The sequence below is a fragment of the Pundamilia nyererei genome, unplaced genomic scaffold, assembly GCF_000239375.1.
Source record: "Pundamilia nyererei isolate P.nyererei 1_Seehausen unplaced genomic scaffold, PunNye1.0 scaffold00390, whole genome shotgun sequence".
Taxonomy (NCBI): Eukaryota; Metazoa; Chordata; class Actinopteri; order Cichliformes; family Cichlidae; genus Pundamilia; species Pundamilia nyererei.
In genome coordinates, this window is record NW_005187791.1 from 272,782 (window position 1) to 288,397 (window position 15,616).

The following is a 15,616-nucleotide window of genomic DNA, read 5'->3' on the forward strand; positions in this document are numbered from 1 at the left end:
TGTTCAATATGCTCATGTGTGCCCTTTTGCCTTCAACATTGCTTTTTATTTAGAGAAGAGATGTTTGATATTTAAGCTGAAGTCTTGCATTTTGTTCCCATTACTGTACAAAAATGCACTCCAAGCACTATTCTGCTGTTTTGTTTTTTTCTTTACACATTTTTGATTCAAATCACCAGTTGGAGCCTTAAGAGAAGTCTCTTATCTATACTTTCACTTTAATTTTTTAAATAAGTGTCCATAAAAATCACAAGGAAGAGGCGGGAGGCAACGGTGTCACGATAATAAAAAATATCGGTTTTACTAGAGAAGGTTACAAAAATCATCACTATATAGGAGTCATAGAACTATTTCCAACTTAAAAAATAAAACCATAATGAAACACCTACAGGGACTACAATGCCATCAAAGTACAATGGAGTTTTCTTTAGAAAAGAGTGGGTGGAAGGGGAGGAAGGAAGGGGGCAAACACCGCCTACCATAGTTGTCATTACAATTGACTACACATCACCTGAAAAACTGCAAAGACACAGTCATGTCTCCTTCATGCAAATAACAAGGAAACAACAACACCCTGACACGCATCGTCTTATAGGAAATTGAAGTTTGCCTTTACATCGACCTGGCGACAAAGCACGTATATTTATCAAACATAACACACATGGCAATATAGTCCTTTTTTATACAGAATAGACAGCTGCACACATGGACGATACTGACATGCTTCATCTCATCAAAGTTCAAAAAATTGTTTTCTTCAGTGTTTTTTGAGGGTGAACTAACCAGTAATGACTGATATAGAATATAGTTCATGATTATTAAACAATATCTGGTTATAAAATTAATGTCTGAAAATTCCTGACTTGTTTTATTCAGTGTAAACATCCAAAAACAGTCTCTGTGGCTCATTTGAGAGGCATGACGTATAAAAAAAAGGAAATAAAATAGGAGAAATGAAGAAAAGAGTGACTCCCCCTCATGTCTCGAGTCACTCACTTGGTCGGCCGTCGAAAAAATAAGCACAGACATGTTCCATAAAATAATTAGTACTAATTTACAAGAAGAACTCAGCTGCCTAAAACTGGTAAAACATTAAAAATCAATTTCCACTATATTTTTTTTGTCACATTTTAAAATGTATACGTCACAAGCACCTCAATCCATCATATCATGTGACTGCACTTTATCCCTCTCACGACATATCATTTAAGATGTTACATTACAATTATTATATCAAATGCAGAACTAGTATCTGAGTGCTAAACACATATCTCAAAGGGTACATTTACATATATTGGTGGGAAAAAAATTGCATGGCAAATCACTGATTGTGTTCTCATTGGTTTGGGAACGGAGCTATTTCATGTTTTTAGGGTCATTCGGCTATTTACAGGTGAACTTTCTCAAAATAAGGAAGTGAAAGAAGAAGTTTTTACTGTATAATTCACATAGGACTGCAGTCTGGAGAAGAGTTTAAATGGTGATGTTTTAGGAAAAGTACACAACTGGTGGAAAATCAGACTTGGTTTAATACCTGAGGTGTGTGTCTGTTTTTTAAGACCCGGACAGATTTATCTTTGATTTCTGCTGCGGCTGGTGGTGAGTGTAGCAAAACCCCATTTTGGTCTTCAAAAGAGCAGTTTCATATTCAGAAGTATGCTAATATGTTTTCTTGCCAAGAGCTAGATGAGTAGATCCATACCACCTTTGTCAGTAAATAAACATCAAGCACTAAAATGCGTAAGAAAGTACTAAAATGATGTACTTCTTTACTTGCACTTGCTGTTTTGAATGCATAAATGCATTAAGACTAAAAAGTATGGCTACAGGAAGTGTGTAAGGCTGAACTTCTCACTTTTAATAATGACCACCATCTTGTAGCGGAAAAATAACAGAAAAAGAGGAACCAGCAAACATTAGCCAAGAACTGGAAAAACAAGGCCCTTCAATTAATTATTAGCCCAAAAGTGGTAACGGAGGACCCATCGAACAATTTTTAGCTATGAACTGGAAAAGGAGGGCTTTACAAACAATGTTTCAGCCAGCAGGCCCTACCAATGCTAGGTAGCTAGCTAGCTAACAGCAGCAGATATCTTTCTTCAGCTGCTTGCATTAGTGTTTTTGTGTTTGTTTTTGGATTGATTTTTGCATTTTGTATTACTTAATCATCTTCATTGTAGAGTGAATTAGGTTAATATTTGGTCGGCGTCTCAACAAAAAGGAATGTTCACAAAATACATTAGCTAGCGCAACAATCGATCCAACGCTACAACTGTTGTTTCTGTAGGTGCATGACTTGCTGAAACAAATCAAAATTCATACACTACATGATTATGTACACTGTGTACTACACTGAAGTGAAACATCTTAAATCAGACACAATACCAGTCTTTGTGTTTCCAGTCTTTATGCTAACCGTAGCGCTATGATGAAGCTTTTTACAAATCATACAGACAGCTTTTAATCATTTCCTCTAATCCTTGACCTGAAAGCAAATGAGCGTATTCCTCGAAGCTTTTCCTTGCTTCAAAGGTTGCTACCTCTCCGGTCTTAAATAAACTGTGAGTGCCTTGATGAGTAAATAAACTCTTATCATGTAAATGCATAATAATCCTTGAGATACCACATGATTTGACATAATTTTAGGTATTTCTATGAGAGAAGGGATTGGAGTGGTTCATGTTTTTTAAGGGATTTTCATTGTCCCTTTTTTTTCTTTATTTAATAGTGCAACAACGAGCATTAGCAAAAGAAGTTAAAGATGGAAAGAAAAGTAAAGGAGAAAAACCTATGAGCGCAAAAACATAAAGAAGAAAAAAGATCATAATAGTATCTGGCATACTTTTCAGAGAGTATTAAAAAAAACAACAACATTCGTACACATTCGCACAATATATTCATATTCATATATATATGCATATAAAACACCAAAAAAACAGAGGAAGTTGATCACTGCCTGGCTTTTTATGGTCGATGCAGGCAGTGAACAATGTTTATCTTTTTTAGGCTGTTAGGAGCTGTGTGTCGAGAGGCTGTGTTGGCTCAGGGCGCGAGGCCATCACAGCCGGGCCACGTTCACGAGTCGCCGCCCAAAAGCACGAGGCAAGAGACGCTTCTGAACTGATGTACTGTACCTGAGCTCGACCCCGCGGGCGAGCTCTCCCATTCTGAAAGCATCCGCCTCCGTCTGGGCCTGCCACTTCTCCTGACTTTCTATTCTCTTCCCCTCAGGTGTGAGGACATGCCCACAACCCTTAATGAACACTGCGGAAGGGAAGAGGATGGAGAATCAGGAGGTTTTGGGACTATCAAACATGACCGAGGTGGTTTGTTTTAACGGAGGGAAAGGGTGGGTGTTAGTTGTTGCAAGGGGATGGGGGGTTGTGGTGTGGAGAGAAGACGGATGGTGGTGTTGGGCTCTCTTGTCCTTATGAGTAGGAGGACGAGTTCTGGCCCTCCTTGGAGCGTGCCTCAGCCTCCAGATCCTGGTCATCCTTGGTCTTGATGTCCTGGTAATCGTGCGTGGAGGCGGCGCTCTTCAGATAGGCCCAGTTGGCCCCCAAAATCATCAGGTAGTGGATCTGAAGAGATACAAGATTTTTTCTTCATGTTCAAGCACAGGAACTAACTCCATACTACTACTACTTCTATTATTACATGCATTCAAAATGTGCTCAAAAACCTCTGCGTGCATGTTTTTGGTATGTCCTGTTACATCCTGTTTTGCATCTGTGTGCCAAATCCCCAAGTGTCTCATCCCACTCTACTGATTTGTGCCCACTGAAGTTTAGCGATGTCTAAATGTAGAAAACATCCAAATATATTAATAGAAACCAACCTGAGAACAATGAAAATGTTCCAGAGCAACATTACTGTACAAGCCAGTTTTCCTCAGTGACTTTTTTCTAGCATGTCTTTCCACCTTTTGTAACACATCAAAGTACACAGAGCTTCCAGCTGACCCTGTGCCAACATCTGGAGTACTGCTTAATGCTTTTTTTGAGCATCTCCATCTCCCTGGACTCAAAACAAAAAAGCCCGCCTCCGCAGCAGAGTAAAACACTGACCCTTGGTGAGCACATGCACAGAGGCGGGCTGCAGAAACCCATAGAAGGACATATGTGAGAGGCGGAGAGGTTGCCGTGGAAACAGATAATCATGCCATAGCAACATGCATATTTTGAGCGGCACACTACCGCATCGGTGGGATCATGAGGAGCTTACCAGTGCGATGACGGTGGCTCCGGCGCCGGCTAACGCAACGATGTAGAGGTGGTAGGACAAGTAGAACTGCGGGGAGAAAGAGAAGCTAGGTTAGTGAAGGGAGGAAAGGAGAGCGAGGCAGTAAGGAAAAAAACAAAGGAGGTCAGCATCCTCTCACCTCACTGGTGTTACAAATCTCTCCCAGCGTGGCTCCGCAAGCTTTTCCTGGCGTGGCATTATAGGGAATAACACCTGCGGGATCAGAGAGATGAAACGTCACAGGACTGAGACAAGAAGCTTTTTCCTCCCCAGAGACTGTGTGATATGATTGAAGGCATTATGCATTAGGCGCAGATAAAGATTAAAGGAAACAGGGCTGCTGCTGGAAAAATGTGGGTCATTGTGAATCCCTTTTTCCTTTCTTTCTTTCTTTTTACTGTAGAATCACTTTAGGGGATTGCTGCTATAGGCTGCTATCTGTAAAAAACAAACTGTGTGCAGTTGCTTGTTTTAGCTTCTAAAACCTTTCCTCAATCACTCATCAGCTGGAGCTCCAAAACTGCTGACAATAATTTGACGACTGAGTAATTGGGGTTAATATTTCACACGCCGTGCTAGTGCAGCACCGCAGCCAATGAAGCATATGTGATCCTCATCCTACTTTGTAAGCGAGCCAGCTGTCTTTCAAATGTGGGTCACGTACTGTACGTTGGGCCATCAGACTGATGACCACACACGCAATCACAGGGGAGTGTTGCTGTGCTGTAACACTGCTTTGAGGTGGATTTTCATAGAGATCCAGTCACGCTCTCAATAATCTAAATGTATTCGTTTGACCTCTTCGTGCATAGACAATGACATTTAAAGTGGTTGGAGATGAATATAACATTTATAAGGAGGGGAAAGCCTGCAAAATTGTTCCAGAGTTTTCTGCCTGCAGGTAACGCCTGTGTGGAAATGAGAGAGGCACCTGGATGTTTTTCCTATTTTGCTGCAGACTTTTTAAAGTTAGCCAGAATATTTCTTGATCAGGGGAATTTCTCCTGAACTTTAAAGACCGGTACCATGACAGATTTATTATTTTTTAAGACATCTTTTGAAGATGGTTTTAAAGTGAACTGATTAGCATGAAAGCAGGTTTCGTCATCTAAATCTTTGGTCTGGTGCAGCAATGCCACAATTCTATTACATTTTATACAGCACTTTAAAATATTTTGTACAGATTTTCATAACCTATGATTTTCAAGCGTTGCATATCTTCTTGGATGTTTCCATACATACTATACTGTACATAGTAAACAGATACAGTGTATATGTGTATATTTTTCATTGTGAGGTCGGCCATTTGCCTCAGGAAGAACCACTGTGTATACATTGTCAATATGTGGTTTTACATGTGATTCGAAAAAAGAATAAAATAAGCCTAATAGGTTTAGGAGGAGGCAGTTTAGCTTTGTTATTCCTAATTTACATATAACACATTTGAATAAACAAGCTCTCCTTCAGGCTGCATGTAGCCCTGCATATGAGCTAACATGAGTTTGGAGCAACAAGGAATGGTTGTTGAGTTACAAACGACACATCATCTGTACATATTATTTGCAAACTGTTTATAACCAAGTAATGGAGGCCCACCTGTCTGGCAGGTACTACTCCTGCACAAACTGTGATGAAAATGTGTCAGCTGTGATAACATAAGGTGGGCAGAACAAGAGCTACAGGAAAAATATAAAGGGCAGACTGGCCTTGTTGGCTGGAGAAGGAGGTAAGAAACAATGCTAGGGAACTGCAAAGCCTTACAGCAATGACTATTAGAATAAAAACCAGGCTTTCAAAGATTTATTGGTGCTAAGTGATGAATTTATTTTGACAGGCTGCATCGTTTCAAAAACAACTATTAAATTGACAGATTTCTCATCGTCAGTATCTGAACATTTATTATTGTTCCAGTGCTAATTTATGTAAGATTTTTTAGCCTCTCAATACTAATGTTTATCCTTTATAGGGAAAACTATGATATTAGTACAGAAAGATACAAAATATCTCATAAAAGTTCAGAGAATTATGAGCTAGCCTATACCTAGCTAGCCAACCTAGCTCAAATTGGCTAATGTCAGCCAATTTCACTTATAAAATCTACGTATGCCACACATGAACGGTTCATTCAATCACCGAAAGAATGCATCAGACATAAACTTAACTAATACAGTTCACGTCATTTCTAAGTTACTGACCGTACTGCCTGACATCCACACAGATGGAGTCAGGAGAAGTGATGTTAGCATAGGGAGATTTCATGGTAGCACAGGTATTCCACATGTTAAAGAAGAGGAAAACCGGGATCGCCGTGAAGCCGAAGATGGCAAGGAAGGCCAGGAAGAGGATGTAGGTCAGGAACATGAACTGAGGAGAGGAGACAAGTGGAAATAAAGAGAAAAATTGTGATTTTATAAAAAAGAATATTTTTTAAAGGCTGAGATTGTTGATACGGACACAAATCAGAGGCAAATCAGGGTTTACGCTAATGTTAGCCGACATCTGCAGCAATTAGAGTAATCAGGGTAGAAAGGACAAACAGTGCCAGAGTTACCCTGAAGGCTCGAGTGGGATTTTAAGCATTTGTGTATGTGCAAGTATTTGTTTATATCTGTCTTCGTCATGCGCACGTGCTCATAAACGTGTAAATGCGTGTGACTGGGTCTCTGAAATACTTGATGACCCTTATTCAGGCATGTAAAGCATACTGAAGGACCGTTTTCTGTTTGTTGTTTTAAGCCACTAAACTACTTTAAGCAGGAACATTTTAAAATACACATCAAAGTCATTAAGTCTCATTTGGAGGCTTTAATTTGAAGTGTAACTGGGTCAGTGGGTGTGATGATTTGCAGCTGCTTATGTGTGCGTGTGTGTATTTGTGTGTTCACATACGAAGGCGGTGATGCAGCGTCCACAGACGGTGGTCTTGAAGTCACTCTGCAGCTCCTTCTTGATGGCGCTGGTGGTGTAAAAGCCCTCAGCCAACAGGACGATGGCGTACACAAAGAAGAAGGAGCCAATGCCATAGATGATGTACTGAAAAATCTGAATCCTGAACAAAAACAGAGGCAAAGCAAGGAATTAGCTTTAAACATCAAGGTTATATGAACCTGCACCAATGAAACCCTAAGCTAATGTTTTATTCTGTTTAATGTTAGCTCGTGTAAGCTAAAACCCTTTTTATTTTATGTTTCATTTAACTACTTTTACCTTTTTTTAAAGAGATAAAGATCAAGATTATATTGTATTATATTGACTATCGTTGGGTAACCTTAGATAATAATACCATTAGCTCATGGTGGTTCATCTTAGCTAATGTTAGATGCAGTTTTTCTGGCTAAAGTTGGTTAATGTTAGACGTTTGTGATAAGTAATTTAAATTTTACTTAAAATGTAGACTTTTGGGACAAAGGGATGTGATACAGAGCTGGATTAATTGGTCAGGAAGCTTTGTCGTGCTTAAAGAATTTTCTATCAGTCTGTCTTTTTCCTGACTAAATCATTGTAATAACTCAGGTTATGTTCTGAGTTTCAGTTTAAAATAGATTCAGATCGCACAGTTTCACTGATTCTACTATCCACAACATGTTTTAAGTATAATATAAATACTCTACTGTAGGATATGTGCAACTTCACAATGAAGCTGAAGTGTAATGTTACAGCAGCAGAACGGCAGCAGTGTCACTGGCATTTGAATGCAGCTGGTGATGCAGACAATATATATATGTTTTAATACTTGGTTCTAATCTCTTGCTAAGTCTTTTCTCCACTGCTGGAACTGAAGCTAGAATATTAGATTAAAAAACGGATTAGGGTATTTATTTTCAAAAACACCTATTCAGGCAACTTAATAATAACTTTTCTTTTGTTAGACTACGGGACAGTAATGTTGAATGTTTATATTTAAAGTTTCACAGCTCTAACGTGCAGCCATCACGTAAGAAGGAAACAGCAGCGTTAAAATACATGAACTTAAGTTAAAATGTTTATTTTAATGCTCTGCACTAAATCCCAAGATTACGATAGATAAAGATCGAAATATGAATTTGTCTCTTTCTTTTTTATGTTCCTTATAAATTTTAATCACCACTTTATCATCATAATCTGACGACATCTCTGAGTGGACTAGACAGAACTCATAGGGATGACTTTGTCAGCACGAAGAGTCAGATGACACATGAAACACCCCTCTTATAGCCTCTGTAGGAATTATATCTCACTTATCTTAACTGCACTACTGTATAGCTCTGTGTAAATAATCATTCTGTACATTCGATAATTTTTAACCCTACAACTGTTTACAACTTGCATAGTTCCCATTTCTGTATAGCTGTATATCTCAGATTCTGTAAAGTTATTTATTTCATATTCTGTATAGTTTTTCATATTTATATCCTGTTCATAGCCTGTACATAGCTTGTACTCACTACAGCCTGTACATACTTATAGTTATAGAATATTCACAACATCATACCGTGTACATTATAACATACCATAATAGACCCATTCTGTAATATACTCACATATCTATATTATTGCTAATATATATTGTAATATACCTATATCACTAAAGCACTTCTGGATGGATGCAAACTGCATTTCGTTGCCCTGTACCTGTGCATGTGCAATGACAATAAAGTTGAATTCTATTCTATTCTATTATGTGTACAAGTAGAGAACAGGAAGCAGAAAGGAAGGCTTAACAGACCATGTTGATAACCATCGTACTGAAATCTGTTTTCTCTGACTAGAGTTTGAACTTTATGATGATATGTAGACTATAGTGAAAGCTAATCAAAGACAGTTATATCCACTAACTTATGGTTTATGAGAGCTTTTGTTATATTTCGGATTATTTTTTTAACATGTTTAAACCAAAATACTAGGGGGATTTGTTAGAGGTTTCTTTTGTGGGGCACATTGATGAGAGTTGTTCGCCATATTGGACAAAATACAACCACTGGTTGCTGGGGAAAGGTTTGCATTCTCTGATTAGCTGGTGTTTGATTATCGGAGGCTGTAATTGGGAGAAATCCATCACAAAGAGTGTGCTGCACCAAAAAAAACCCTTGTTGCTACAGATTACTGCAAATGCATGTAGTTTGCATGAAAGACGGTGGCTGTTATGGCCCTCTGCAACCCCTACTCAACTCAACTCAACTTACAGTGGCAGTGCAAGATTCTCTGGGTGTTTCCAAGGCATAAATGTCTATTATCTACACCTGACAAGGTGTGAATAAAAACATGCCTGAGGTTGGCTTAGTGTAGATGCCACTTTTTGCCTTTTTGCTTTGCGTCATGGGCTTTTACAGTTTCATGATCACTCAGTGAATTAGTTGGCAAGTGTTTGCAGACGGGTCATTTTCAACATAAACTCTGGGTGATCACAGCTAAAGGTCATCACGAGGAGGTTTTTGGTTTTTGCACCTCTTTGTGACCAATTTCACCTCGTGGCTGCGAGCAACCTGTAGCAAATATTTATGGAATTAACTTTTCCTTCTTCTTTCTTTGCTTAACCTTAACCTGGTTTACAAATCCAAAATTGTTTATGTCATGTGGTTAGCAGTCATATAACTGCAAAACCTGAATAAATGAAAACAGAACTATACGGTCCATCGACTCCTTTTCTTTGCTGATTATTCAGGTCAGCATTGTGGGCCTAACTTAAGTTATTATTATTATTCTGAATACCTGACATTACAGAGTGTATAAGCACCCCGAGATCTTAGTTTTCATTTATATTTATATCAGGATCCATTTTAAATATAATCACCAAAAAATATATTTCAGTCCTGTGGGAGAAGATTAGGGCCAAAAAAGGGGGTTGGGGCTGGATTTTTGTTTTCCAGATTTTAATCTCAGATCCCTTTTTCCCCCCTTTCAGTGGCCCTAATCCTCTTCCATACAATTCTAACCTTGACCTTTTAAGTAATAATTTTCTGACTGTTTCTAACATGACCAGTTTACCAGTTTAAGGGTTCTAAGTTATGGCACACAATGTGGCGGGTTCTTCTCAGCAGATCATTGCAAGCATAATATCAGTAAATTCTGGTCATACCAGTTTTTAAGTAAAAGAAGGGGAGTAAGTGAAATACAGTGACAGGACTTATCCATGTCTAATCTTTTCCATAAGTGACATGTGATAAAATCATAAGTAAGAGAACGCCTTAGTGATGAACTACACTTGGATTAGAAACTCAGTGGACTTACACCACAGTGAGGGTGGCGTGGTCGCTAGATACCCTGGAGAAGTGATTCTCCAGCATGGTCAGAGTCCCAGTCAGCGCTACGTGGCCACATCCGCAGAACAGAGCCACACCTATGAAGCAGAGGATGGTGGCCACCAGCGAGGCATAGGGCACCCCGCCCAGACACTTGATGCAGCACTCGAAGCATCCTATAGGGGGAGACAAAGAGAGCCTGAGCCATAGGTGTTCTTTTGCATTTAGCTGCTAGAAAGCTTCAAAGACAGAAAGCTTTAAGGAAGGATACAAGAGCAAATAGGTCAGATTTGAAAGCACACACATGGCAAAATCGCAATTCAAATGTATGATTTTAACGATAGCAACGAAAGCTGACTGTGGCAACGTGACATCTCACATAGAGACTTGTTCGCCTCTGCTGATGACACTCAGCGCAACACTCGACGGGCCTTTTTGTCCACCGCTCTTTCAGTTTTACTCAGGCAGAAACCTGCATGGATGTTTGCACTGCTGGGGCTGAATCAAGCGTGCACGCTTCAAGGGCTTTATGCTCATCTTTCAGAGCAGAACACCTCTCCATGTCGGGAATGTCGAGCGGCTAATCACGGCATCATTCACAGTAAGAGTGTGTTCACTTTGAGCTGAATATTACATGTAAGCTGTGCTACTGTACATGCTGTACACGCTCAAATCTTAAAACGACTTAGTTTTTTTCTTTGTTATGACCAACTTGCAAGATTAACTCATGACCTAATCTACATGAGTTTAAAATAAATTCCTATGACCTACGTTATTTTTGTAGACCAGAATGATTACAACAGATTTGGAGTTCTTACGCTTTAAGTATTTGGGATTTCTATGCAACAAGAAATTGACAAATTGGACATTTTCTTAGGGCAGGCGGAAAACGACTGAGATTTGCCTGTGCCCGTGTGCATATTTTCCAGCTTTCTGCAGCTGATTTAGCCTTTTTTCAGAAGTCAAAAGAGAGTGATGAATAATTTAAAATTATCCCTTGTGCACGAGTAGTTTCTACACAGTGATGATGATGAATTAGTAAATTTGTTTTCCATTAACCGCAGCAGTGTGTGAGGCTCTCTGCATGAGTTATGGACTTGGGAGATACAGGTGCTGCAAACACTGTGCACCCTGCTGCCTCTGCTCCTCTCACAATCAAGAGGATAAGGACTGATGATGAAGAGGGCAAATAAAACACTGTGTTGAGCTCGAGAGTTCGAATCTTAATAACTCCTCGAATAAACCATGAAGTTACTCAGGAAAAAAGACAAAATGAAATGTCTTGTGCGTGCCACTTTGCTGTTTCCATGACAACCCGCTCCAACCGGAAGCTTTGAAGCATCATAATTTTATTTTCAGAAGTTTGTTCAGTTCAGACATTCCTGTATGTGAAACCTTGGAAATGTGATTTATCACATTACGCGTGTTTCAGAACCTGCACATGAACGTCTGCAGAGATCGGACGATCTATAGCTGACAGCCCCTGCTACTAAAGTTGATAGCGAGCATTAGAGAATAACACCCTTCGTGCTAGTCGCAGCTCTTTAATGCATCTGACAGTTGATTCTATCAGAACATGAAATTCACTTCAACATCCACACAAGCCGGCGCTAAGACTCTCTGACAGCTTCTATCAACGTCAAGCTCAATCAATAGACTCTGGCAGGTGATGACACGAGGTGATAGCCTCCCACACAAAGCAATTAAACCGCACACTTGAATGCGTGCATACGCAGAAAGACACAAGACCATCTCAAGGTTGGCCGGAAGGGAAGAAAGTTTCACCAAAATGCAACAAGAGTGTCATTTTATAGTGAAAAAACCTTCTCTGCCACTACACAGTAGAGAGCATGGTAGGGTTGTAAGCTTGTGGACACTCGTTATTGATGAGCTTAAAGGAGCAGATTGGATTTCAGCCTCCCCGGGGGAAAGAATCATCAATAACATTACTGCTGGGAGAAAATATACTCCACCATGCTGAAGCTAAATGTGGCGATTATTACCTTTTAAATTTAGTTATCACATTATATGCTCCCATTTAATTAAGTCACTTATATAATAAGCTAATTAACCTATAAATAACTTGACAAAGGAAAAACAACAATAGCACTTTGCTTCCTGAAATAGACCGGGGATTAGCCTTGACTTCCACGACCTGAATATTATAAATTGTGTTTTATTCATCCATGCAGTGGTGCAGCCAGATGGTAATGCTTATCTTCTGGATATTAATTTGTTCCAGACTTAAATTGTTTAACAACAGAGTGGATGATGCTAACCGATGTGACATATTCTGGTGACTACTGGTGATCCCTTATATGCTTTCTTCACACCAAATTTTACTTGATTAATGCTTTAGTTGATAACCAAATGCCTTCAAAGCTAACATTTGAGCTTCCTCAGATTTCTTCAGGGTTTAGTTCTAAACCAAAACCAAAAGTTGACCTGCTTACACACTACACTGTGACTACTGTAAATGTTAGAATTTGAACCAGCCAGGCTTCAGTATGTTATCGTAGTTTGCTGTTGTTAGTATTGATTATTAGCAAAGATTAGCATGCTAACACGCTAAACTGCTGGGGAAAAAGTTTTCCTGCTGAACACGGGAATGTCACATTGACATGAGAATTTGTGTTTGCAGCTGATAAAGCAAACTTTCACTACCAGAAACATGATTTGTTCTATGCACAAGTATAAAAATGTGCACTTCCTGTCACTGTTACAGTTTAAAAGGAATTTTTCTTCTTGCGGAATTTAGAGTAAAAATCTCAACTGTAGAAACTAATAAAGGAAAAGCTTGCAAGCATCATTTTTAACTGTTACATATCTCTCTGTTATTGAAGGGTCTTTACCTTACAGTTTAAAGCACCTTTAGGCAACTGTTTTTATGATATATAAATAAAATAAAATTGAATTTAATTACACATCCTTACATATACGTAATGACAAAAAATGTTTAGTGTGACTTTTATTCCACCCCTTGAATAATTATAAAAAAGATTATATACATACATATATTTTCACAATTTAATAAACAGCATTACTTTACAAAGCTTACACACATTTTTAAACAACTTCTGAAATAGATTTTACGCACAGACGTCACACAGTTTTTTGTTTTTCACTGATCTAAAAAGAAATGTTCACTCTGGTCGACGCCCATGTCCCTCTTTAAAAGCTGAGACTCTACATCTGCGTGAACATAACTGAACCATAAGTCTAAGATGCAACTGCTCCCCTCCAAAGAGTGTTGCTGTTGATGAAGACTCTACGTTGCATAACGCAGCGGAGCCTCGTTGCGTAATAGATCCAAATCCTATTAATGTTAATGAAGAAAACGGGCTGATGGAGAAGTGCAGCTGATAAGGCTGGATGGCTCTAAACTCCTGAGCCCAGAAGCAGGCCAGGCCTCAGGGGGCCTGCAATGGAGTCGGTGGTCGATACAATGACAACCAGGAGGTTTAAAAGCTGCTCTCGGCTGACACTTCATCCTGCTATAAAATGTCTGTGTCAACAGGCAATTTAGTGTGCAAGTCTTCTGACCTTTCTTTCTTTTTCTTTTTCTTTAATTTGGAAAAGAGAATAAAACCAAATGAGACGTGATAACCCTTCTTTTTCAAATGCAAATCAAGAACTTCCGGGAGATATTATCGTCCAGGTCTATTCATGGATGTGACCGAGGTGACTTTGTTCATTTAAGGCAAATCCTGAGATAGCGTGATTGGATTTTAAGGCTTATATTCTGCTGTTAACTCTGTACTGTCCTTGGCTCCATGCAGCTTCATGGATGAATTCATAGGTTTCTTTAAACACTGGTCAGGCCGCTTCTTCCGGTCTGCCTCTGGCTATGACTGTTTGTCAGCCTCAGTTTAAAACTGCGCTAATGGGAAACAGACAGGCCAGAGTGGTCAGCTCAAGCCAGCCCTAATGGAAATCAATGGGCTATTCATTAGAGTAGAATTTAGGTGAAACACCGAGGCTGGCCCATCTCTCTTGGTTTATAGCTCGCTGCATCTATCTCTGCCTTCTTCTCTGCTCTTCGACTGAAATATGACTGCACGCCCATGCAGCACTTACAGTGAGCCAGCTGGAGTTAATCGCTGAGACAATATGTTACGCTCCCGCTACGATGCTGCATCATATATCACCTCAACAATCTCACACCAAGGACGACGCATCAGTTTGTGGGGACGTTTCACAGGCTGTCTGTGAAGGTGCCCCACCAATAAGTCAGAACAAAAGACTTTCTGCTAATATTGTCAAACAACAGAGCACAAATAATATGACAGTCAAAGCTGCCACTGAGGATTAACATCCCCCTACTGTTAAAAAGCTTGTTTTCCTTCCAAGTGAGCTGCTTCGGCCTACAGTGCAAAACTATACATTTGTGGCTGCTGGTAAGAGTTAAGAGAAAGGATGATAACAGACGCCTGCTCTTTTTGCTTTCTGCACAGAGCGAAGGCTAAAGACACAGGGATAGAATAAAAGAGTTGAAGGCAGCATAAAGTCAGGAGTTTCAGAAAAAAAAGGAAAAGGGTGAATGGAGATGAAGAGCGGCGACAAGATGGATAAAAGCAAGCAGAGGAACAAAGGGATGAGTAAGAAAAAGGAAAGAGAGAAGGAGGTGAAGAAAGGGAACGCGAGAGAGAAAAAGCAGAGAGAAGAATGAGAAAGAGTAAGTGAAAAGCAGTTCTTGGCCCCAGGGCCGCAAATGGCAGTTGCCATAGCAACGTGTTACCCGCGACCCAGTTCAGCGGTAGCGTAGTCCTTAGCAGCCGCTGCGCTCTTCTCACACGTACACTCAGAGTGATGTAGCCTGAATCAAAACCCAGAGATCGGTGCTTAATGGAAGTCAAAACAAAAATAACAACCAGCTGCCGGACGTTAAAGCAACTGGAGCTATAACACAGGAAATACGGAGGGAAGGCAGAGAGAAGGTTTACTCTAAAGTCGCTTTTTGGGAACTGGGTCAAACAGAAATTGTAGTATTGGGCAAGTAAGAATAGTATACTGTTAGTACATGCCACAAAAAGTCACATAGACTGCTGATGTGGAAGTATCGTGCTCACACATGTTATAACTTGTAACTATTATAACTACTGACCATGATAAGCTTTCATGGTCTGAAGTTACACCTTTCATTAAGTGATGCAGGA

At 39.6% G+C, this 15,616-nt stretch overlaps 1 protein-coding gene across 2 annotated transcripts in view; it reads right to left on the reverse strand.

Moving 5' to 3' along the window:
- Nucleotides 1–276: 276 nt before the first annotated feature.
- The window catches only part of LOC102202663 (neuronal membrane glycoprotein M6-b-like), a 47,804-nt gene continuing 32,464 nt past the window's right edge, over nucleotides 277–15,616 (reverse strand). For both annotated transcript variants that reach the window (XM_005752911.2, XM_005752910.2), the window contains exons 2-7: nucleotides 10,450–10,636; nucleotides 7,132–7,291; nucleotides 6,438–6,606; nucleotides 4,382–4,455; nucleotides 4,225–4,290; nucleotides 277–3,581 (exon numbers count right to left, since the gene is read on the reverse strand). In XM_005752911.2, coding sequence (XP_005752968.1) covers nucleotides 3,429–3,581; nucleotides 4,225–4,290; nucleotides 4,382–4,455; nucleotides 6,438–6,606; nucleotides 7,132–7,291; nucleotides 10,450–10,636 — 809 coding nt within the window. In that variant the 3' untranslated portion in view covers nucleotides 277–3,428. The remainder of the gene's footprint in view (nucleotides 3,582–4,224; nucleotides 4,291–4,381; nucleotides 4,456–6,437; nucleotides 6,607–7,131; nucleotides 7,292–10,449; nucleotides 10,637–15,616) is intronic.